Raw genomic sequence first — 23,854 nt, 5'->3', positions numbered from 1 at the left:
TCCCTTGATCAGCAGAAGGGTGATTTTACACAGACACCACCTCCACTCACAGATACAAAATGAGTTGATTTGTTGGGATATAAAAGAATTACTCTCTAATCATCCCCAAAATTCTCAGGCTAGCCCAGGGACATGATTATAGGAGCATGATTATAACAGATTGGGATCGGTTATATTTTGAGGGCATAAGAAAAATTTTAGTAGGCCCACCAAAAATGCTAAGGCCACCTCTGACCACAGTAGTACAGGGGACGTGGTGGTTAGGTTCTGAAGTCAGCCCGTAAGGCGAAAATCGCATATAGTCAAATGCTCATTGAGTGGAATGGTGGGCGGAATCACCCGCACTACAGGTACAGTATTTAAATTATTTTTTTTGTTTGTTTTGCCGAGTATGTATAGTTAAAATCGCATAAGTTAAATGCGCTTATGATGCGACTCCACTGTACATTACCTAGAATTATTTGACAGGCATTTCATTGCTGGATGCTTTATCTTGTCTAAATAGACAATTCTTTCTTTCTTTCTTTCTTTTTTCCTTTTCTTTCTTTCTGTTGTTTTCCATTTTATAACATGAGGTGATAAACATAATACTCTGTCAACACACACAAGTGTAAAAGTTAGAAAATGTTCTCTGAGTTACAGAAGTACTTTTTGCAATATTTCTTAGATTGCTTTAGAAATAGTGGTTGTGTTTTCTTGAGCATTAATGTCTAATATGTTTACTGTTATTACATATTTTCTGATATAATGGTTTTCAACATGTGGCCACAGAACCCTGGGGGTCTGCAGACTGTCTAAGATTTCCAAAGGGGTCCACACCTCCATTTGAAATATTTTAGAGGTCCACAAATGAAAAAAGGTTGAAAAACACTGCTCTAATACAAATACCTCATGAGCTGAAATTGAAATTTTTACACGAATTCACATATTGCCTTTAACACTACAGTTAACTTTATACGTTTCCTGGGCCAAAAATAACCTCTAAATCTTGCAGTGTGACTGTTCTAAAAAAGATACAGAACACTTATTCATAGTCTGAGATACTATGTTCTAGAGTTTCCATGTTTTGAAAGCAGAATGCATAAATAATACACCTTTTCAAAGGAACATGCTCTTTCTTCCTGATCATCCTGTTTGTATTCTGTTTGCTGCATACCTGACCTCCGACTTGGGATGTATTACATTTTCCCAAACATATTACAACCAGAATATACTTGTTTTGCGCTGGTACAGATGTTACTCTCAACTTTCTATAGCTAGCATCCAATACATTGCAAACATTTTGATATTGGACAATTGTTATGTTTATACCTTTTTCTGTTATGGTGAATGAGGCTGCAAGGGTAAGTCAGAGGCTAGGAAATGTAAAAGTCAGTGTTTTAACCTGTTTTCTAGTATCTTGCATCAATGCTGTATTTTAATTAAATTTCATTAATTTTGTGGCATTGAACTTTTTTAATGTATTGCATTTGTCATAATTTATAAGAATTAACATAAAAAGGGGTTACATTAATTTATGCCTAGGCCTGTGGTTCCAGTCTCATCTTTAATAACCCGAATAACTTTTCAGTCCATAGAGAAAAGAACTTTTAAAAAAAGTCACGACCATGTGATACTTGACAATCTCTGCTGAAGAGCTATCATGAAGATATTTTTTTCTCTAGAAAGGATATTACTTCCAAATTATATGAAAACTGCTATCATGGAAATGCACAGATACAGCTGATACATTATCAAAAAGTTATTTTATATATTGCCTGCTCCATATAACATTAGTGTATAAATAAAGTTAATTACAATATCCTTGTGTGATTGAAAGAGGAAGGTGTCATATTAGCCTAAGATGCCATCTATGTTTTTAAATTCTCATCCTTATAGACTCTTTGGTTGATTTTTTACTATTTAGTTTCCTTTATCTGTTTTTTGTTTCCTTTACTAGTCTGTCTTTTTCCTCTTTTATTCTTTTCCTCCTCCCATTTACTACAGGAGAATCAACGCATGCAGCAGAAAATAGACTCCATAACCAGAGAGGTGTTTGACCTCCAGGAGACAATTATTTGGAAAGATAAAAAAATTGGGGTATGAAACTAATATGGGGGGAAAAGGGATCATTGATTTAGAAATAGACTGGTATTGTTAGAGGATTCTGGACAGTCCAAAGAAATGAAGGCCGTGTATATTTTAGCCATTTAAACACAGTTGCAATCTGATATTTGTAACATAGGCTCCCCACTGGAACAGAGAAATGAGCTTCACTTCGTATTGCTGAATTTACATATACAGTGGGTGAAAGGGATAAATTACAAATTTTATCTTTCTAAGAAATTGGTTAAGAACATAGGCGTGGCCATACTAAGATAAAATCGTAGGAGCCATCTGGTCAGTTGTCATACATCTAGCAGGAGCCAGTGCCTAATACTTCAAGCAGAAAATGAAAAACACATAACCACCTGTTCAGTTTTGAAAATATGGCTTACTACACTCATTCTGAATGTTGAATTTACAGCATTATATATGCATTAAGCAACTTGTTATGCGTTTTATATTAAGAAAGAAGAAATCTAAGCGCTCATAACACTTCAAGACTTGTTAGCCATCTATTCGAAAAAGCAGTGTTTTTTTTTAAATAAAATCACTCTTATAAAATCATATTTTTTCAAGTAGTCTAGCTATATGTCATACCCACATCTCAGGATTGGTTTTGTGGACGTATGCCTCACAATACATTAGAAGCATGCAGATGTTTAATATGATTACATACCACGTGTCTGTCATTCATTTAAGCACTCCAGGGTTTTCACTTTGAAAGCACTGGAAAGAATAAAATATTAAACAAAATATACTATAGATTAAATGCTGTAAAGTGTATTACAAACAACAAAAGAGGAAAGAAGATTGAGTAGCTTGAAGCGCCTAAATAATATGGTGATTGGTGGTGTATAAAATAGAACTGTATTAATTAAACTTATTAAATAGAAGACTTCAGTTTGTCATGCATACAATGCCTTAACTTTTAAGAATTGTGTTTTACCTGTAGCCAGGGCTTGAAAAATCTACCTGTTCATGGCAAATATGAAAATTGCCTATGTGGATGTAGAGACCAGTGACATTTACGTCTACAGAATCTAAAGCATAACTTTTTTAAAACAAGAGTTTTTAGCCTTTGTGTCTCAAAATTAAGTCCAATCCCACCCTACCACTTGTAAAGGAGAATGAACCTTCTTCCTCTCTCTTTGCCTCCCCTGTGATCCTATAACACTTTATTTTCCATGACTTCATCTTTGTCTCTGCTTTCATTTTTTGTTATCTTCCCCGGTGATAAGCTGTAGTGGATTTGTCAAGACTGATCTGTTTCACTGTATCCCATCTTAAGACTCCTTAAGAGCAGCTGTACAGTGCACTATATTTTGTAAGTTATTAGAATTTTATTTTGGTTCTAAGAAGTTGTTTGCAAGGCTGATGCAAACCGGAAATCTGGTTCACAAGCAGAATAGAAACAGCATGTCAGTTTCAAGTCTATTTTTCAAAGTGCTCTCAAATTCACAGGCACATTCAAGTAGGATTGCAACTCAATATGTCAGTTTGAGGGCTGAGGTAGAATTTATCAAATCATTTATTCAGGGTCTCCCTCCCCCCTCCCCCTCGTGAATTGCTTTTATTATTCGAAGTGCTCCAAAGTGCACCTGTGTAGGCAGATTGCCTTGAAAATAGCTATGCCACACCAGGCTCTGGGATAGACTTTGTGGGGCAAATTTGGGAATATTTGGTCAAGGGAATTCTGAGGCAAAGTTTCCTCCTCCAAAGTGACCTGCTTTTAATTAATAAATTGCTCTACAATACACTTGCAGAGCTCAGTTGTCCTGAGAAATATTTTGATAGTAAGAGGGGCTGTGGAAGTAGTTTTGCAAATTTGGTGTTATATGGTTGGTGGGGTAAGTGGAATACAACCAACCCTGCCTCTGTTACTAAAGCTATTGGTAATGAATATTCCCAGTTTTTATTGCCAACCCCATGGGGTAATGGGTAGGCAGAGTTATGGTTGTGTTCCTGTGTTGTGTGAGAAATGTAACAGAGCTCATTTTCAACATTTGTGGTTTTTGTTTTTTCTTGCAATGCTAATCTTCTTATGCCCTGTGTGCAGGGAGACCTTAACTCTGAATTTCCTGTTTTTGTCAGTGATTTGGGTTTTGAGAATTAAACTCTCATGTTCTGTAAAGTCCACAAGGAGTCCTGGGAAGTGTGGAGTGCCTACAACCCTAACTCCATGTTTAAGGACTCTTTTGCACTTGAATAACTAAATTGAGATATGTAACAAGGTATGTTTAAAAATATATATTAAATGGAAATTTGATAATTTTACAGTTTAATAGAATACACCATAAACATTGTTTAGTCCTTTAAAATGCAAGGATTGTAGCTTTGAGTACATGCAGTGGCACTGTGGCTAGTAGGCATCAGGTAAACTTTTCAAGCCCTAATTTAAAGCATTTACAGAGTTTAAAAAATAAAGGCTTAACTTCGTTTATAATTTTAGTTGTAGAAATCTAGTGTGCCTGAGGAAACAGTAGATAAGTAATAAAATGATTTTTTTTTTTAAAAATCCTATATCCATCAGAGGGTAGCTGCTAGACCACTCCTATATCTTTAGTGAGCATTGGTTAAAATTAAATTTTCCATCTATGAAACCCAGTTCAACTGCATGTTTCATTTATTCCAGTTGAAATAAAGAAATAAACAGAATAGTGCATTATAAAATATTGTTCTTTCCCCAGAAACTATAAATAATTAAAATACAACATACAGTAGAACATCAGAGTTACAAACACCAGAGTTAAACTGAGCACTCAATCACACACCTCATTTGGAACCAGACATACACAGATGAGGCAGCAGCGAAGACTCCCACCCAAAAAATAAAATAAATACAGAACTGTGCTAAACGTAAACTATTATCCAGAAGAAAAATGCTGCCTTCCCCTTTATTTTATAGTAAAGATTCAAAGCTGTATTAAGTCAGTGTTCATTTGTAAACTTTTGAAAGAACAACCATAATGTTTTGTTCAAAGTTATGAACAACCTCTATTTCTGAGATGCTCATAACTTTGAGGTTCTATTGTAGTAAATTTGAGAAGTGGAGAACATACAATGTGAAGCTGTTTACCTTCATTTCTTCCTTTATATCAGTCTATTCCTAAAGATTCATGCATGACAAAACCTTTTGTTAGATGAGTTTTCTTGGCAAACGTGTGTTTACATTTGTGCAATTGTCTCTTATCTGGGATTATTTATAATGCAGTTGTCGCATATTCAGGATTATTTATAGTGCATGTAGTAATTAACTTAAATAGAATATTGTAGTGCTGCCTAATTTGCTGAGAATGTCTGGCTTAACTCTGGGTAATGTAGCTCTATGAGATTGTTGTGTTTTCTGTTGTGACCCCGGTTGTGTTAATGTAGTGGTGTTAGTTTTGTGTTTCTAAAAATGTTTGTTAATAACCAAATGGCTAAAATTTTTATTCAAGTAAAAGAGAAGCAGATAAGTAAAAATGGATAAAAGGAACTAAAATATACAGACCTTGATTGTAAGATTTCTACTTCATGCATCTGTAGAAGTCAGAGTAGTTAGTGTAATGGATGTGGTATTCTACGGTTTCTACTAATTAAATCCCCAAGCATTTTGGTCTGTGAGAAAGTTATGGAGTCTTGACTGTTCAGTAGTAGTATGGTGGCCTGTTTAGTGGTAGTATACAATTTTTAGTAAATAAATGTATATTTGGACTGAAATAGATGTTTCTCCTAAAGCCAGAGGCAGGTTTTTATTAAACTTAAGGTATTTTGACAAACACTTTGGTTATCACTAAGCTGGTCCCACGATGAGGGTTTTCTAGAATAGTTCAGCTAGACACAAATACTATGCAGAAAAGTCCATGCAGAGATTGCCTTAAAATGGACACATCTGGAAGGACTGTATTCATTTTGGTAAACAGTGTAATGAATCAAATGGTTGGATTGTATAGAGTCTGCCAAGCCTACTGTAGGTAGGTTGTTTTATGACAAGCATGCAGCACTGAGGCAAACATATGACTGTAAAAGGTAGCTATTGAAGTTGTACATATTATTTTGTATCCTACTTCTCCTTTCTTTACTTTTATTCAGCTTGCCTTACTTGTATAAAATCTCTCTACGGCCTATCATATTGTGCTCTCTCTCTGTGCCATTCTTTTTCTTGATATCTGCCTGTACCCAGGCCCTAGAAAGACAGAAAGAGTACTTTGATTCCGTTAAGCATGAGCGAGATGAGCTCAGAGATGAGTTGGCTGACCTGAAGGAAACAGTGAAGACAGGACAGGTATGTCAGTAGCAGTAGTATACAATAATACAAATACAGAAATGGGGGATCAACCATAGTCAACACAAAACAGAAAGCAGTATGTTACTACTCCAGTACATTCAAATAAAGGTTTGACTCTGGTAATGACATCAGTAATACTGCTTGGTCCAAATATGGACCCAAACCCCCAATCCTCACATAAGTTAAATGGAACATTTCCATTTGGTGTAACTGTTTCAGTCAAGTTGAAAACCCTTCAGAAAATCTAACTGGATAGAAAAGGTTTCTTTTGTATGAGTGAAATTCCTTTTATTTTTTCAGAAACACGGGTTAGTTATAATCCCAGATGGTACTCCAAATGGTAACGTAAACCATGAACCAGTGGTTGGTACAATAGCAGTTGTATCGCAGGAAGCTGCTCAAGTCTTGGAATCTGCAGGAGAAGGACCACTAGGTAAAAATATATTAAATATATGACTTTTATAGATTTTACTGGATTTTTGTTTCCCCCAGTATTCACATCCAAAATTGTGACTTTAGAGCTATACACAATATTTCCATTACTTATAAAATATGTGCCACTGCCAATCTGAATGCCCCTATCTTTGTCTAACTAACCTAACAGCATATTTGTTGACTATATTTTAAAAAAAAAAAAAATTGCAGATGCGATGAGGACATCTGCAGTTGGTTAATTCTCATGGTCCAGTCTCCATTTTATTGTTTTTGAGGTAACTTTAGAGTGAGCTAAGAAAACTAGGAAATAATTGGATAAAAATGCAGGATTAGTAAAGTGCTCTAACACATTTTCTTTGTTATGAAATAAATGTTTCTTTAAAAACATGAACTATTTAAAGAGCCCAGTTGTGAAAGAAGTCATACATACAAGAAATAGGAGTGTATATTGTGTCCTGTCATTTCCTTTGAAATATTTTTATGCTGTCTTCATGCAAATTGATTGTATCTCTCAACTGCTTAAAATAGAAAAGTTTGCTCTAGTTCCAGTTAGCACAGTCAAACAACTACTGTGTGTGGACAAAGTTAGGGTTCTGTTCCCAGGCTCCTAGTTAATTTTGTTTTCCTAGCTAAACTGCACAAATTGTTTTTTCATTACTTAGTACACAAGGAAACATCCTTATGTGTTGGTACACATAGTATATACATTTTAAATGGAAGACTACATGTTTTTTGTTTTAAACCATTTATTTAATAAATAGTCCTGATATTGCCCAGTCATGTTGAAATGGACAGAAAGAATTGTTAATACTCTTATTTGGTACTTCTGACACACTGTTGCTTTGTTTACATTATTTTTTAAATAATTCTCTAAGAAACTGAGAACTTGCCAGACCTATTCTAATTTTAGTACTAACCGAGTGGGAGGGTATGTTCTAGTGGTTAATGATCTTCTGGATGAGTTAATTTATTTTAGCTTCAGTTTAGGCTATTAACCAAGCTACTGTTTGTATTCTAGTAACACAATATGATAGGTACTCTACAGACCTAGGGGGAGACAGTCCCTTCCTTGAAGTGCTTGCAATCTGAAAGATAAGACAGAAATAAAGGGCTGGGGAAAGAAGTACACATACAGGTAAAATGGTTATAGCAGTAACTAGCCATGTCTTAGTATTTTTACTAAAGTGAGTATTTTTAGGAAGTGGGAGATGGTTTTGTTTTATTAAATGTATAAATTATCCCCAGTTGTCCCTCAGCCATTCATTAACTACCAGGAATTGCCTATCTCAGATGTCTTTATTGCTGCTAAACTTTTTATATATTAAAAAGTAAAGAAAATAATTACCTTTTTATATGTTACAAGGATATATTTGAACTGCATGTTGCTGTGAATATAGTGATGTTTGAAGTATTGACGTTTGCTACCCTTTAGGCAAGTACAATAAACCATAAGAACTTAAATCATCATTTTCAGTGTGTCATTAAATTCACAGCATTTGCTCAGTTTAAAAATATTTTTATTTTTAAGCTTAATGAAAATTAAAAAACATTAAATTTTTGGTTTTAAATCCATCTGTTTTTTAATTGAGATCTTCTTTGGTTCTTTTAGATGTTCGGCTACGAAAACTGGCTGGGGAAAAGGAGGAATTATTGTCACAGGTAGAGATGTGGTTTTTTTTTATTCTGTAAAGGGATAGGTTAGGTTTAAAAAAGTGTGGCTGAAAAAATGTTAGTACATTAATAAATAAAAAGCTGCTAAACCTGTATGTAAAACAAACTAAACCAAAATATTAGCTTTAATAAAACTTCCATCTTTGTTGATGGTCAGCCAAAAACTACTAAGCTCCTCCCATTGGTGCCCTGAACAGCATGAACTTGGTCTTATGTAATAGCTGGGGTGGAGGATTCTTCAAGCTGTCTCCCTTATGATTGTTCTGAGTGGTCCTAATTGGAAGTATATATGGATCTTTGTGAAGGTGCTTCCTACCTCTCCTTTTTTATACTAACATTGTGCTGTATGATTGACTCATTTGCCTCTTACCATTACAGATCATCATTGATCAGTGATGGTTATATGAAATGAAGTAGCTATTTATTCATTCTTTCTCTTATTTCTTTTTATAAAAGCAAGAAGAAGTTACTAAAATCTTACAAAGTTTGGGAGTCATTTTTGAACAGTACCAGTATGGCTGACTCGAGAGAGAGCAGAAGCCAGGGTCGTTATGTGCTCTGAGAGATCTGTCCAGGACAAGAGTACTCAAACTTTTCCATACCATAGAGTTTCTCATGGATAATCTGTCCTCCCATGTTGTGATTCTTCCAGTTTATCATCACAACATTCCTGTGATAACTACAGTTAGTTAAAACGAAAAATATTATGAATATTAGCTTTTAATGCAGTTTAGCAGCTAGAAAAGAGGAGGTAGTTGGTGACTAGCAAGAGACCAGTGGACCACCAGCAGGTGTTCCTCAGACTAATAAGCCACAGACCACAGTTTGTGAATTTGTGGTCTAGGGGAAGGCACGGAATATAGCTGCACAGGACACAGAACTAGCCATTCTTATCAGGCTTTGTTTTCATTGAGAGTGTACCAGATACCTTATTTTTAATATTCAGATGAATATCAAATAACTAGATGTTTTGGGCTCAAGCCAAATACTGGCTAGACCATAAAAATACAATCACTTTTTAGAGCATGGTAGTTGTAAAAATCATTCTGTTTTGAGGTGGCTCATGTAAACTCCTGTTTGTGAGATTCAAACTCCCTACACCATTCCACTCAGCTGTGGAGGAGTTTTCCAATAGTGTAGAGCAAAGATAAGAGCTCTTACCTTCTTTATCAGCCCCCTACTATAGGGGTCATGGCTGGGCATTTCTTACATACTGATGAGCCCTGACTTCCGGAAATACCTATAGGAACTGCTGGCATGTAACACAAAGTTAAGCTGCTTTTGAGACTACTCTACCTCTGCACAGGTGACCAGTTGGGCAGCCAGCTCTTCTGGGAATGAGGGAAGAGGTACATCATAATGCTGGCTTTGCCCTGGTATGCCTTTGAATATCCTGAGATCTGAGCCATAGTTTTTGTAAACTTTTAGAAATGTAAAATGTGCATGAAAAATTCCATACACAGAGCTCAATTGGCATCTTATGCTGAGAATCATAATGAAGGGGAAAATGTTTTGTGGTCACAATGTAACTTCTAGTAGATTACTCTTCACAATATAATATTTTAATTTCAGATTAGGAAACTGAAGCTGCAACTGGAAGAGGAACGACAGAAAAACTCTAAAAATGATGGCACAAATCCAGATATGATAGGATTAGAGAATGGTTCTGATTTGCAGTTAATTGAAATGCAGAGTAAGTGTATATTTATTTATATTTTTATATATACACACACACATGATTTTAAAATTATTTTTGTTGGCAAACTTCTCAGTACATTCCTCAATATACAATAGTTAATACAAGGTCTGTGATTACTTTTGGAGCTTAATAAAATTTCTGACAAGTTAATTTTTCTTAGTTGACAACTTTGCCTAACTCTGATATAAATATTTGCCAAATTTCATTATTAGATAGAATTTCACCTGAATTATTTTGCTAGTATTTTCCCCTGGTTTCTTATCGTGTTGAAGCTTGATCCACTAACTCAGTCTGAAAGACCCTCTGTCACTATCTGCAGCAAACAAAATTTATTAAAATCCTGCCCAACATTCATTTTCACTTCATACAAACTGACCAGGCTAGCTTGAGTCTGAGCAAGCAAACTGTTTCTCCCTTGCTGTCAGCACCTATATGGAGCTGCTAGTCATCGACAGGACAGTCATTTGAGATGTGCCAAAGCTATCTTAAGCAGAGCTGTGGTTGTGTCAGTTGGCAATTTCTGAGCTGTACCACCAAAAATGATGTGCAAACCTGTAGGAAATTTTCTTTTCTTTCTCATATTTGTCTTGTCAAGCAAATTAAAGCTTTATTCTGCTTTTTGGTCAAATGTTTTTTCAGATCTCTGTGCTCAACCTCCAGAATTTATATTTACATTGGGATTCTTATCCTCAAACCAGTCTTAATATAGTGATTCTGCTTTTCAAGGAGATAATCTGTTGGTGGTGAGATGGTTTGTTGATGTTACCAATTATTTTGATTGTCCATGGTCTGTCTGAAATGCACATTTTAAAGTGTCTATATCTTGTGGTTATTAAGTGATTAATGCTGGCTTGGTGTCTTCAGTCTCTTATAATGGGTCTGTTATGTTGTCATATGTGAAAGATAGGATCATTATTCTAGCTTCTTTATTCTCCAAGAGAAGAGAATCTATAAAGAATATTTCCACCACAAAAGAGTCCTGGATATAGTAGTGTTCTTTGAGCAGTGGTCCCTCTGTTTCACACCTGGGCTATGCATGTGCACCATGCACCTAAGTCTGGAATTTTTTAGTAAGCAGTGTCCATCCATAGCATTTGTTCTGCTCTGAACCAAAAGTATAAGGAACAGTGCAACACACCTCCCATTCCTTCTTGTTGCTATGAAGTCTGAGGGAGTTTTCTGTCCTCTCAGCTCCTTTTGCTACTGTGTCATTTCTGTAAATATACTGTAATTCGTTTGCTATACTAGAGTCTAAAAAGAAGAAGAATACTAAAAACAGAGTTAGATAGTTGTTCCCCCTTTTTCCGCATTCCGCAAAATATCCCCCTCTGCCCCGCCCAGGAAGGCTGAGATTGTCCCAAGTTCAAAACTTGTGTTTCCTGCCCTAGCTCTTTTTCTGTGAGCAATCAACATCAGTGCGCCTCTGGGCGAGTTTCGTATCTCAGCCATGTATAGTATTTGCTGCTTCTTCCCCCCAGAATTCAGAGGGTCAGGAAAAGAAAAGGTGATGGGACCCCAATCAGATCCAGGCTGGGAAGATCCCCCTGTACAGCAGCCTCATCGGACAGGAAGTATCCCTCTGAGCACAAACTTGGGAGTTGAAGCCAAGAATTCTAAGCTGAAGAGAAGGCTTCTGATGAGAGTAAGATGCATGGTCATAAGTATAGGGATAAACTGTCTTCATCCAAAACTGCTCCGAAGAGAGAGCATCACTCCCTGACCCCACCAAAGACAGGAGAGCCTATGCGCACAGACACTAAAAATTTAGGTCTGAGTAAATCTTCTTAGCAAGAGAAAGTGACACGTAAGGATACGGATCTGCCTGTTCTGGTACCGGTTCCGATGTCCAATGCACAGGTCAAACGTTCTCCAGAACTGATGCACTGCCTATACCAACACAGCCCCAGAAGGATCCGACTTCTACTGTGACCAGGGAAGCTCCAGATCCAATGGCAGCACCAATGTACTCACCATCCACCTCCAGGTGGTCTGAGACCTATGTCTCCCTATCCTCATATTCATTTGCTTTCTCTTTCTGTCTGACACACACACACCATCTCTATTCAGAGACGTTACTTCAAAAGAGGGAGGCTATTCTTCGTCTCCTATCTGCAAGTCTCTGTACAAAATCATTGGTACTGTTATGTACTGGTGGTGATCTGTTTTTTTCTTACAATGAGTCAAAAGCTCCTCAGGAGACTCTGTGGTACCAAGCAAAGATGGCCCTGCACAGAAACCCTAGAACATCAGGGTTATGTCTTCTGGCCAGGCATGATTTGCCAAGGGACAGGTGGTAGCCTGTGCCATGGGTAGAGATACGTAGGGCAGCTACCTGAAGCTCCTTGCACACCTTCAGAAGACGTTACACTTTGGCCCAATCTTCCGTTACAGATACAGCTATGGGGACAGCAGTATTAGCTATCACATCTGCATCCTTGCAACCACCTGTTTGAACACTGGTTGTTAATCTCTCACCTGTGGAATACAGGTAGGGACTATCACTTGAAGAAGAAACGGAGGTTACTTACCTGTAACTGGATGTTCTTTGAGCTGTGTGGTCCCTATCTCTTTTCCATTATCTGCTCTGTCATGGATTATCTGGATTTGGAGCATTAGGAGAGCTACAGCATGTGTGGACCAGTGGGGCACTGCTTACTAAAAAAATTCCAGACTCAAGTGCATGGTGCGCATATGTACCCACATGTGGAATATGGGACCACACATCTCAAAGAACCTCCAGTTACAGGTAAGTAACCTCTATTTCTCAATGGAGTCATATTTTAATTCAAATGAATTTAAAATAGGAATTGCTTATTAGTGACACTTTAAGAAATTCATTAATGTCTGATTTTATTTAGGAGATGCCAACAGACAAATAAGTGAATACAAATTTAAGCTTTCAAAAGCTGAACAAGATATAACTACCATGGAACAAAACGTAAGTGTATCTGTCTTTAGATTTTTTTATATAGTAAATTTAAGTAAGTCAGAGATTTTTATGCATAGTATACTCTAATTATGAGATCATTTTTCTCAGATGTAGATTCCAAAATTGATTCTTCATATCTGTTGTGTGATTCACCATAATGACTTTACCAGCAGCACTAAATTCATACTTATGTTACCATTTTCTTACAAATCAATACTACTTCATAACCTCACCACATTTTTTACTGTGTAAACTGGATTGCTTTCTTAAATTATTATCTGTGCAAAAGGTACCCTTGACTTAGGGAGATAAAGAAAATTAGATAGTCTTATGTAGTAAACAAGCAGCAAAGAGTCCTATGGCACCTTATAGACTAATAGACGTTTTGGAGTATGAGCTTTCGTGGGTGAATACCCACTTCGTCAGATGCATGTAGTGGAAATTCCCTCAGATCCCACTGAGGAATACACTAAGAAACTGCAACATCTACTCAGGACACTCCCTACACTAACACCGGAACAAATCAACATACCCTTAGAGCCCCAACCAGGGTTATTCTATCTACTACCCAAGATCCACAAACCCGGAAATCCTGGACGCCCCATCATCTCAGGCATTGGCACTCTCACTGAAGGACTGTCTGGGTATGTGGACTCTCTACTCAGACCCTATGCCACCAGCACTCCCAGCTATCTCCGTGACACCATTGATTTCCTGAGGAAACTACAATGCATTAGTGACCTTCCAGAAAACACCATCCTAGCCACCATGGATGTAGAGGCTCTCTACACAAACATCCCACACACACATGGAATACAAGCTGTCAGGAACAGTATCCCTGATGATGCTACAGCACAACTGGCTGCTGAGCTCTGTGCCTTTATCCTCACACACAAATTTGATGACAATATATATCTCCAGATCAGTGGCACCGCTATGGGCACCCGCATGGCCCCACAGTATGCCAATATTTTTATGGCTGACCTGGAACAACGCTTCCTCAGCTCTCGTCCACTCATGCCCCTTCTCTACCTATGCTACATTGATGACATCTTCATCATCTGGACCCATGGGAAGGAGTCTCTGGAAAAATTCCACCACGATTTCAACAGCTTCCACCCCACCATCAACCTCAGCCTGGACCAATCTACATGGGAGGTCCACTTCCTAGACCCCACGGTGCAAATAAGTGATGGTCACATTACCACCACCCTATACTGAAAACCTACCGACCGCTATGCCTACCTTCATGCCTCCAGCTTCCATCCCAGGCACATCACACGATCCATTGTCTACAGCCAAGCACTGCTCTAACCCCTCAGACAGAGATCAACACCTACAAAATCTCCACCAAGCATTCTCAAAACTACAATACCCGCACGAGGAAATAAGGAAACAGATCAACAGAGCCAGAGGTGTACCCAGAAGCCTCCTACTGCAAGACAAACCCAAGAAAGAAACCAACAGGACTCCACTGGCCATCACATACAGTCCCCAGCTAAAACCTCTCCAACGCATCATCAGGGACCTACAACCCATCCTGGACAATGATCCCATACTTTCACAGGCCTTGGGTGGCAGGCCAGTCCTCGCCCACAGGCAACCTGCCAACCTGAAACATATTCTCACCAGTAACTACACACTGCACCATAGTAACTCTAGCTCAGGAACCAATCCATGCAACAAACCTCGATGCCAACTCTGCCCACACATCTACAGCAGCGACACTATCACAGGACCTAACCAGATCAGCCACACCATCACCAGTTCATTCACCTGCACGTCCACCAATGTAATATACGCCATCATATGCCAGCAATGCCCCTCTGCTATGTACATTGGCCAAACTGGACAATCGCTACGGAAAAGGATAAACAGACACAAATCAGATATTAGGAATGGCAGTATACAAAAACCTGTAGGAGAACACTTCAACCTTCCTGGCCACACTATAGCAGACCTTAAGGTGGCCATCCTCCAGCAAAAAAACTTCAGGACCAGACTTCAAAGAGAAACTGCTGAGCTTCAGTTCATCTGCAAATTTGACACCATCAGCTCAGGATTAAACAAAGACTGTGAATGGCTTGCCAATTACAGAACCAGTTTCTCCTCCCTTGGTTTTCACACCTCAACTGCTAGAACAGGGCCTCAACCTCCCTGATTGAACTACCTCATTATCTCTAGCTTGCCTGCATATATATACCTGCCCCTGGAAATTTCCACTACATGCATCTGACGAAGTGGGTATTCACCCACGAAAGCTCATGCTCCAAAACGTCTGTTAGTCTATACGGTGCCACAGGACTCTTTGCTGCTTTTACAGATCCAGACTAACACGGCTACCCCTCTGATACTTGTAGTAAACAAGGCAGTAATTTACTTGAGAAACTCCTCTGAGTTTCCATAGTTTATAAATAGCAAAATAAGTGAATGCTCTGAGAGCGAATTAGGCCTTGGCTACACTTGAGAGTTACAGTGCAATAAAGCCACCCAGAGCGCTGTACCTCACTCCCCGCCCACACTGGCAAGGCACGTACAGCGCTGTTTCTCTGTGGCTACAGTGCTGCCGGTATTCCACCTCCCTGAGAGGAATAACAGCTGTTGTGTAGTGGTTGAGATGCTGCTGCTCCAGTGTAAACGGGGAGTAATGTTATTACGCAGTGATTGACCTCCGGAAACTCTCCATAATCCTTCTAAGTGAAGCTTCCTCTCTTGATTTTGTTGTGAACTCCAGATGGGGAAGTGCCCTTTCAAAGCTCCGTTTTGGGGGCTGCTTATCAAAAAACCAAACACAGCTACTGTTTGCTTTGAATGAGTGAGAGGCAGGCGTGGGGGCTCTGTTTGGAGTGCCAACAGCTAATGTTTGCTTGAAGAGAGAGGCAGTGTGGGCTGGAGGGGGGTCTGTTTCAGCGAGTGGCTTCTTATCAGGTCTATGAGAACAAAACAAATAGCTGCTGTTTGCTTTCAGTGAGTGAGAGAGGGGTGGGAGAGGGATTGGAACTTACAAGGCAGCATGCTGACACACACACTTTCCTCCACTCCCTGTCACACTCCACCCCATCCCCACCCCGCTTTTGAAAAGCATGTTGCAGCCACTTGAATGCTGGGATAGCTGCCCATAATGCACCGCTCCCAGTGCCGCTGCAAATGTGGCCACGACAGTGCACTGTCAGCTTACAGTGTGGACAGATTGCAGTGCTTTCCCTACTCAGCTGTACAAAGACAGGTTTAACTCACGGCGCTGTACCGCTGCTAGTGTAGCCATACTCTTAGAGTATGTTTCAGTAAAAGGGGATTACTTCAGCACTTGGCAAATAATTGAGTTACACTGTGCAATTCTGTAAATGCTTTTTATCACTATGCTATGTTTGATTTCATTACTCTGTGAACTGTTGTAGAACATTAACAGGTCATAACTCTTGCATTCTAACTAGAGAGTGGTGAGTGAGCTTTAAAGCTAGGGTTCCTATTCACATTTTGTTTGGTGCTCCATCCCCCTTTGTTACAGAGCTGGGCTTGGACTCATGACCTCTCACATCATACCCTGACCCACTGCTGTGTCTCACCTCTCATTTCCACTGCCTCTGTTTCCCAGTTTACTTTCCCTTACTTCTATCTTCTTCTCCCAGTTTTCCCACTCTCCCTGCTGCCAGTGCTCTTCCATTCTCTTCAATCCACTCCCTGCTGTCTCTCCCTGAAGAGTGACACAGTGGGGTCTTCTCTGGTGTTTCTACCTTCCATGAGTCTCCCTTCTTTCTGGTCCCTGTTCTTTAAACCCCGATGTTTCCCTTTCTCTGCAATCTCAGCTGCTTCTGCACATTAACACTCACCATCTTCTCTCTTGCTAAGGGTGCCACAGATAATGCAGGGAACAGTGCTGCGGAGTGCCACATAGAGAGGAGAAGGACAGACAGGTGGGTAGCCCATCCTATTATAAAGCAGTCACAGTCTTTTTTTTTTTTTCCCCTGTTTGTTTTTGGTGGTTTACTTGGTTTGCAGATTGGAAGACTTGAAGGACAGGTGACAAGATATAAATCTGCAGCAGAGAATGCAGAAAAAGTGGAAGATGAACTCAAAGCAGAAAAGAGGAAACTTCAGCGAGAGGTAATAAACTCCATTTTCCTTTCAAAGTAAACATGATGGAGTTTTCATTAGTAAAACCAAATGCCTATGAACATTTAATCTTTGTAGCTGTTATGGGACTAATTCTTTGAGCAGTCTGTTGGCTTTCAACAAGGGGTAAGAACTACAAATGATCATATATAGAGAACTTTTTCTTCAGTATGATGTCTCATGCACCTGAGGTTGGCCCAATGTATTTCACGAACATTTCTTTTCTGACTGCAGCTGGCAGAGGAGTTCTGCAGGATCTGCAAGCATTTCACTAGCAATTATCTTGGCTTACAGCAATGCTCTCCTGTTCTGTAGCAGCCTCTCCTCTGAACCCTTTTCTCTAAGTTCTTGGACATGCTCCTTATAATACTTTTTTTTTTATCATCCTCCTCATTGCGTTGGTTCCTTGAATGAGTTGTGTTCACTTCCATTGTTGCCACCTTTTTATCTTTGCTGTCAAATTGGAGCCAACCTGAGAGCACTGGTAAATAGTTTCTTATCCGTGCATTGAGAGCCTGTTTTTTTATTGTTTTCCCCTGCAGTTGAAGCAACAAGATACTTGACCTCCTGAGCTTCTGAAGCCCTGGTCTTCATTGAGGCCTTGACTTACTCCACCTTTGTTTGCACTTTGTTCCCAGTCTGGAGCATGTTACATTGTGATCATCATTGCGCTCTCTCTGACTCACTAAGTACTGTCGTCTTCCAGTTTCAGACCGTGACTCTTTGAGATACAATTCCAAACTGTATAATGTTTTGTTCTTTAGTTACTACTTTTAAGGTATGGTAGAAAGGCGGCCACCTAATAACTTCAAAAAGCTTCTGGACTGTAATTGAGCCCTGTTACTCAGCAGCAGGCACTATTACTGCATTGTCTGGCAATGACCAGGGTGAGAGGTATCACCCTGGAATATTAGGTCTCAGAGTATGTCTGCACTGCACCTGGGAGCATGGACCCAGCGAGTTGGGCAGGCTTGGACTTGGGTGGCTAGCCCAAGGTGCCACCCCTGCCACATCCACACTACTACATTTAGCACACTAGCTTGTGTGAAGCTAGCAAGAGTCTGTCTACCTGTGCTGGGAGTCTTGCTCCTACCTACAGTGTAGACACTTTTTGGGATCTAGCGATCAGAGGACTTCCAGGAAGTTTCTCTGGATCATCATCAGCCTGTTCCTGGAAGATCTGATTGAAGTGTTAAAGGCTCGATTTCAGAGCAAAGACCGTGTGTCTAAACTAAACTTCAACCTTTGCCTGAATGCTTCACGCTTTATATGTTCTGCCAAAGCTCCTCCTCATTGGAGGCATTATGTCTGCCGAAGCACCTGGTAGAAATCAACCAGTTCAGTTTACCTCTCTGAGTTGTCTGTGTGGGTAACTGAGCCAATGGATTCTAAGATGTAGCAGCAGTAGAGGAGGATACTCTTTAGTTTACTTTAAGGGTCTCAGCTATTTCCAGCTCTGTCCTGAACTTCCTATGTAACTTGGGGAAAGTCATTTAAACACTCAGTGCATTTATTCCCTATCTGTAATTGGAGAAAATTGAGAGATTAAATCCATTAGTGTTTGTAAAGTGCTTAAATAGGAGAGAGTCCATCTATTTACCTCTTAACATGAAGATGTTCTTTGAGTAGATACAGCCATGTATTCCACTCAGATGTGTGTGTGCCCAGCACACCGGCACCAGATAATTTTACTTAGTACCTGTAGAGGGGTGACGATTGTCGCTATTGCCCCTCCTTTGACTATATGAGATGGCACCACCCCACCTGCCCGTTCCCTCTTGGCGCCTGTGGCTGGAGTTAGAGCTCTGTGTGGTTTTTATTTCAAATTCCTCTTTTTAGTGACTGTCTGATTGTATATAGTTAAATTAGTAGCTGTAGGTAGGTTAGTTACGTTTTCCCTGGTGATGTCCTCATTAGTATTTAAACTTTGTCCATCGTGTATGGGGGCGATCCCCAACAACGATCCCCACATACACTGCTTGCTGTGTCTAGGCAAAGCCCACGTCAAGGAGCAGTGTTTGCTTTGCAGATTACTCATGAAATGGACTCAAGTAGCAAGGAGTCTTCATCTGAAGCAGCACCTGCTCAAACACACCATGCAGCCTACTTTGGCACCAAGGCCCTCCTCAGATTGGAGATTGCCCTCAGGTGTGAGAAGTGCTGCTGCTTAGCATCCGGAGCTAGTGCCTCTCCAAAGAGGCTGAGCAGTCATTCCCTGTTGAGTGTGTGGAGGAAGAGGCCACTGGGAGCTGCAGGGGGCTGCGCCTGCGGATGATCAACGTCCACAAAATGTCTCACGGCCTGCAATCGTATTACCCTGATGGGCTGCAGGTTGCCCATCACTAGTCTACACCACTCCAGGCACTGGAAGTGACAGAGACATGCACTTTGCTGGAAGTACCATTTTCACCACTGGCACCACCCCTCGTCATTCTGGGCTACGAACAAGTCAGTCCAGCTGCTTGCACCCTCAGGGATGGCCGCACAGCCATCCCCTGAAGCCCAGGATCCCTTGGTGTCCAAGTTCAGATCTTTCTCTTCCTGTTCCTTGGATGAGGGCCCTTCATGGAGTGCTGTTGGTACTAGGACTGGTGTTCATCTCGTGCTCAGGCTGGAGACCCCTGGCCTGGCCACCAATGCCCTATTTATACCAGTGGCCTCCATGGGACTCTCCTCAGTCATGGAAGTCCTGCTCCTCAGCCTACCTGAAGCTGAGATCACCAGCCCATCTGGGGTAGTGACCATCGATCGGCCACAGATCCAGGCACTGGTGAGGCTTTACCTTGGAGCCTCCCGAATTGTCTCGCCCAGGCTGGTCAGCCCTGGACCAAGATCTGGCTCAGGCACACTCAACTGCCTTATCCTCATCCCCGAACAATTCTGTGGTGCCATGCTCTTCCTTCCCTTCCGTACTGGAGAATTTCAAGGCATATTGGGACCTGTTGCGGTGGCTGCCTCCCTGAGTATTCAAGCAGAGTTCCTGTAGGTGAACATCCACAAGTTAGTGGATATCCTGCAGCTGTCTGCCCCGGGGAGAGTCATTCCCCCTGTTAACATTGTGCTCTATGAGCCTACTAACATCCTCTGGAGCATACTAGCTATAGTACCACCTGCTGCTAAGCACATGGAAAAGTGCTGCTTGTTCCTGTTCAGGGATTTGCAGGTTTGTTTTTTTTATTTCCATCCAGCCCCAAGCTCCTTGGTGGTAACAGCTGTGAATGAGAGCCCAATGGGGCAGGTGTAAGTCCACTCCCAAAGAGAAGGACTCTAAGAGCATTGACCTGATGGGAAGGAAGATATCCACCTCCTCTTTCTTGCAGATGCAAATTGCTAATCAGCAAGCATTGCTGTCTGAGTACAACTTTGTCAACTGGATGGCTGTGTCCAAATCTGCAGACCAGCTGACCAAGGCCTTGAGGGAGAAATCTTGGGCATTTGTCACCGAAGGCTACTTGGTGGCTAAAATGGCTTTGCAGTCTGTGCTGGATATGACTAATTCTTCAGCCAGAGTGATGGTTTCTGCAGTGACCATGAGGAAGTCGTCCTGGCTGCAGAATTCTTGCATTACTCCCGATGTCTAGCAGGCCATTGAAGATTTGCCCATCACTGGTCAGGAGCTATTCTTGGATAAAACCAACAAGATTCTGCACTCCTTTGAGGACTCTGCGGCTACTCTTTGGTCCTTGGCAATGTATACAATGGTGGTGCAGAGATTCAATCACGGCATTCAACAGCAACTGTGGTATCATTTGCAGTGCACGTTTGGGCAGCCTCTCTCTCCCTCAAGACAGCGAGACTACCCCAGAAAGGGCATAGATCCCTCAGAAGGAATACGGACTTCAGGTATAGGTTTCCTTTAATGTTGGCTATATCTCCACATGTGGAATAAGCGAGAGCAGCTGAATCTGGCACTGATATTATAGATATGTATAGCTCTGATCATCAGGCCTTCATACAAAGATATAGCAGAAATTGAGGATCTATCACCTGTAAGTGGAGGCAAATCTAATGAATGCCAAAGAAACTAAAACAGTCCTTAGTTTCCTCAGGTCTTTTGGCTCTGTCTTTAATCCAACCTTCTATCACTATGACAGAGGGAGCAACTGATGAGTATCTTCTAAGAATCCAATGTGTTCAGGTGTGGACATTTTATAGTCAGAGTGCCTTGTCTCTTTTGGCCTAGAAGCCCTTACCATGAGCAATGAAAACCTCCAAGTTTTACAAGTTCCTGAGCCTGTAGTCAGCCTGCCAATCTCATCCTTGAAGGATATTCCAGTGGGAGGAAGACTTAATTTTCTTTTTAATCTTACCACCGCCCTGACAGGGCCCTGCACCCAGTGAGAATCTCTTCCCTGGCTGGAGGCGCCTTTTTAATTTTTACTCACCTGGCGGCGCTCCAGCTCTTCAGTGGCACTTTGGTGGCGGGTCCTTCACTTGCTTTGGGTCTTCGGCAGCACTTCGGTGGTGGGTCTTTCAGTGCTGCCAAAGATTTGGAGTGAAGGACCTGCCGCCGAAGTGCTGCTGAAGACTTGGAGCACCGCCCGGTGAGTACAAGCCCCATGTGTTTTTTTTTAAGTCATCCCTGCCGGGGCCCCGTTGAAAATGTTCGAATTGGGCCCTGCACTTCCTAAAGCTGACCCTGCACCTTGAGTTCCCTTAGACACATGGTTCCTCAGCAGGACTGCAACTCAGAATGCCCATGAGTCTAATACCACCAGAAAGAAATGTTACAGGAAATCTAAACCCTCCTGGCTACAAAAGAAAAGTGATAGAAGAAAAAGACTATATTCAGGTATTTCATTATGTTTAAAATGCATGGATCTGAGCCCTCCTCTCAGAGGTCAAATTCTTAATGTGCGTTTTCTCAGAGTTAAGAATGTCATCTCTAGGAATCATGCCTCTTTCAAAGTGTCTGGCTACATGCTCTGGACCTGACAATTACCTACTGTCTACCTACGGGGAGACAGATAAAGCACAGGATAATTCTCAGAGTTGTTAAGAGGGAGATGGCAAAGACAAATTTTGGGTATTGCTTTTATTCTGCTGTCCACACTGCATATATTTCAGAAATTTTTAGAAGAAACCTCACCTTTTCTGCAAAGTGAAATGGGTCCCCCTAACCTGGACCAGTTGGGTGATCAAGAGCTATGCTGTGGCAGGAATCAAAGGATCAGTCTCTACCATCATGGGAATAGTAGAACCTTTAGTGTTCAAGATAAACTACTCAGTCCCATGTCCTTCCAGACAATTGTAGGCAGTGCAAAGCTTTCTTTGTTAGGAGGGAGTACAGAGTTCTACCATACTGAGCTGATCATTCTGTCAAAATTTTGGGGGAGCAAACTCTCCCTCTATAGTGTTCAAGTGCACAGGGACTCCTCCATACCAGTACAGTGTGGAAATGTACCACTATGCAAATCTCCAATGCCTACTGCATAGGGAGCCAACTAAGATTGCATTAAACTATGCTAGCCAATGGGCTGGAATAAGAGCTGCTGTACAAGGCATGAGGATTCCTACCCCTGCCATCTCAGATGTCTGCTCATCAGCTGGCTCAGTTATTGAGGACGACGCAGAACTTTGCCCCAAGGGAGTAGTTGTAATATGAAGCTCTGGGTGCTCAGCTGCTCAGAAATGAATATACATCTTTAAAGTATTTCTAGATTATGCTAATATCAGCAATTGAGTGAGTTCTGCTTCCTTTGGATACAATGTAACAACTGCATAGTTAGCATTCAGCCAGGTTCCATTTTTCTTGACCTGACAGTCTTATAAAGAACATAATCAAGACTTTCAACAGAGAAAATTGGGTTGTGATCCTAAACAAAAAGCTCATCTTAGTTTTAATGTTCTGGTGTGAGTAGCACAAATTAAAACAGTAGAAACCCAGCTGCAATTATTCTGAAATAGAATGTAACTTTCTCTTTTCCTTTTTAGTTAAGAACAGCATTGGATAAGATAGAAGAGATGGAGATGACCAATAGCCATTTGGTAAAAAGGCTGGAGAAAATGAAAGCAAACAGGACTGCTGCGCTTCTATCTCAACAGTAGAAGAATGTTTTTAGAAAATGGAACAAATTGTGCACTGCTCCTTAAAATAACTAGCCCTTAGCTTGTTTTAATACAGACTTTCATTGGCACAAACTATTTGAACACTGCGCTGTTCAGTAATATTTTAGTTGCAGAATTAAATGGCATACCTTTTGTAATTTATGAGAGAATGAAAAATCTGAATTCCTATCTGAATGATGGTGATTTTTATTTAGCAGTTTAATTGTAGAGTCCAAGCTGGAGCACAATGTGGTATGATTGACTTACTAGAAAACATTTTTTTTCACAACTGTGGAATCAAGTTTACTTAAACTTTTTTTCAGCTGCTTTAATGATGCTTGAAGACAACTGCATGAATTCAAGAGGACACTGTATTAGAAATTAACAAATATATTTGCTCAAGACATCACAGCACAAGTGCCTTCTATATGGTGCAACAAACTTCAGCTATGTTAGAGCTAACCTTTGAAAGCAGATAACATTTATTTTAAGAGTTTTTTTTTTGGGGGGGGGTCTGTGTTCCTTAACGTTTATAAATTTTGATGGAAAGGTGCATTTTTGTAATATTTAAATTTATATAAAAATAAAATAGGGACTATTATTAAAC

General features: G+C 40.4%; 1 protein-coding gene across 12 annotated transcripts in view; it reads left to right on the top strand.

Annotated features, from left to right (window-relative positions):
• LRRFIP2 (LRR binding FLII interacting protein 2) overlaps positions 1-23,436 on the top strand; it is a 125,842-nt gene extending 102,406 nt beyond the window's left edge. For 5 of the 12 annotated variants that reach the window (XM_050937977.1, XM_050937976.1, XM_050937975.1 and 2 more), the window contains 8 exons: positions 1,987-2,079; positions 6,248-6,349; positions 6,653-6,785; positions 8,397-8,446; positions 10,031-10,151; positions 13,016-13,095; positions 17,086-17,190; positions 23,134-23,436. In XM_050937977.1, the coding sequence (XP_050793934.1) occupies positions 1,987-2,079; positions 6,248-6,349; positions 6,653-6,785; positions 8,397-8,446; positions 10,031-10,151; positions 13,016-13,095; positions 17,086-17,190; positions 23,134-23,247 (798 nt within the window). In that variant the 3' untranslated portion in view covers positions 23,248-23,436. The remainder of the gene's footprint in view (positions 1-1,986; positions 2,080-6,247; positions 6,350-6,652; positions 6,786-8,396; positions 8,447-10,030; positions 10,152-13,015; positions 13,096-17,085; positions 17,191-23,133) is intronic. The other 7 variants (XM_050937981.1, XM_050937979.1, XM_050937984.1 and 4 more) reach the window with 2 other exon arrangements.
• The last annotated feature ends 418 nt before the right edge of the window (positions 23,437-23,854 follow it).

This window comes from Gopherus flavomarginatus, chromosome 2 (assembly GCF_025201925.1).
Source record: "Gopherus flavomarginatus isolate rGopFla2 chromosome 2, rGopFla2.mat.asm, whole genome shotgun sequence".
NCBI classification, from domain to species: domain Eukaryota; kingdom Metazoa; phylum Chordata; order Testudines; family Testudinidae; genus Gopherus; species Gopherus flavomarginatus.
The sequence above is the reverse complement of the archived record's forward strand: the minus strand, read 5'-3'. Positions and strand labels throughout refer to the sequence as shown.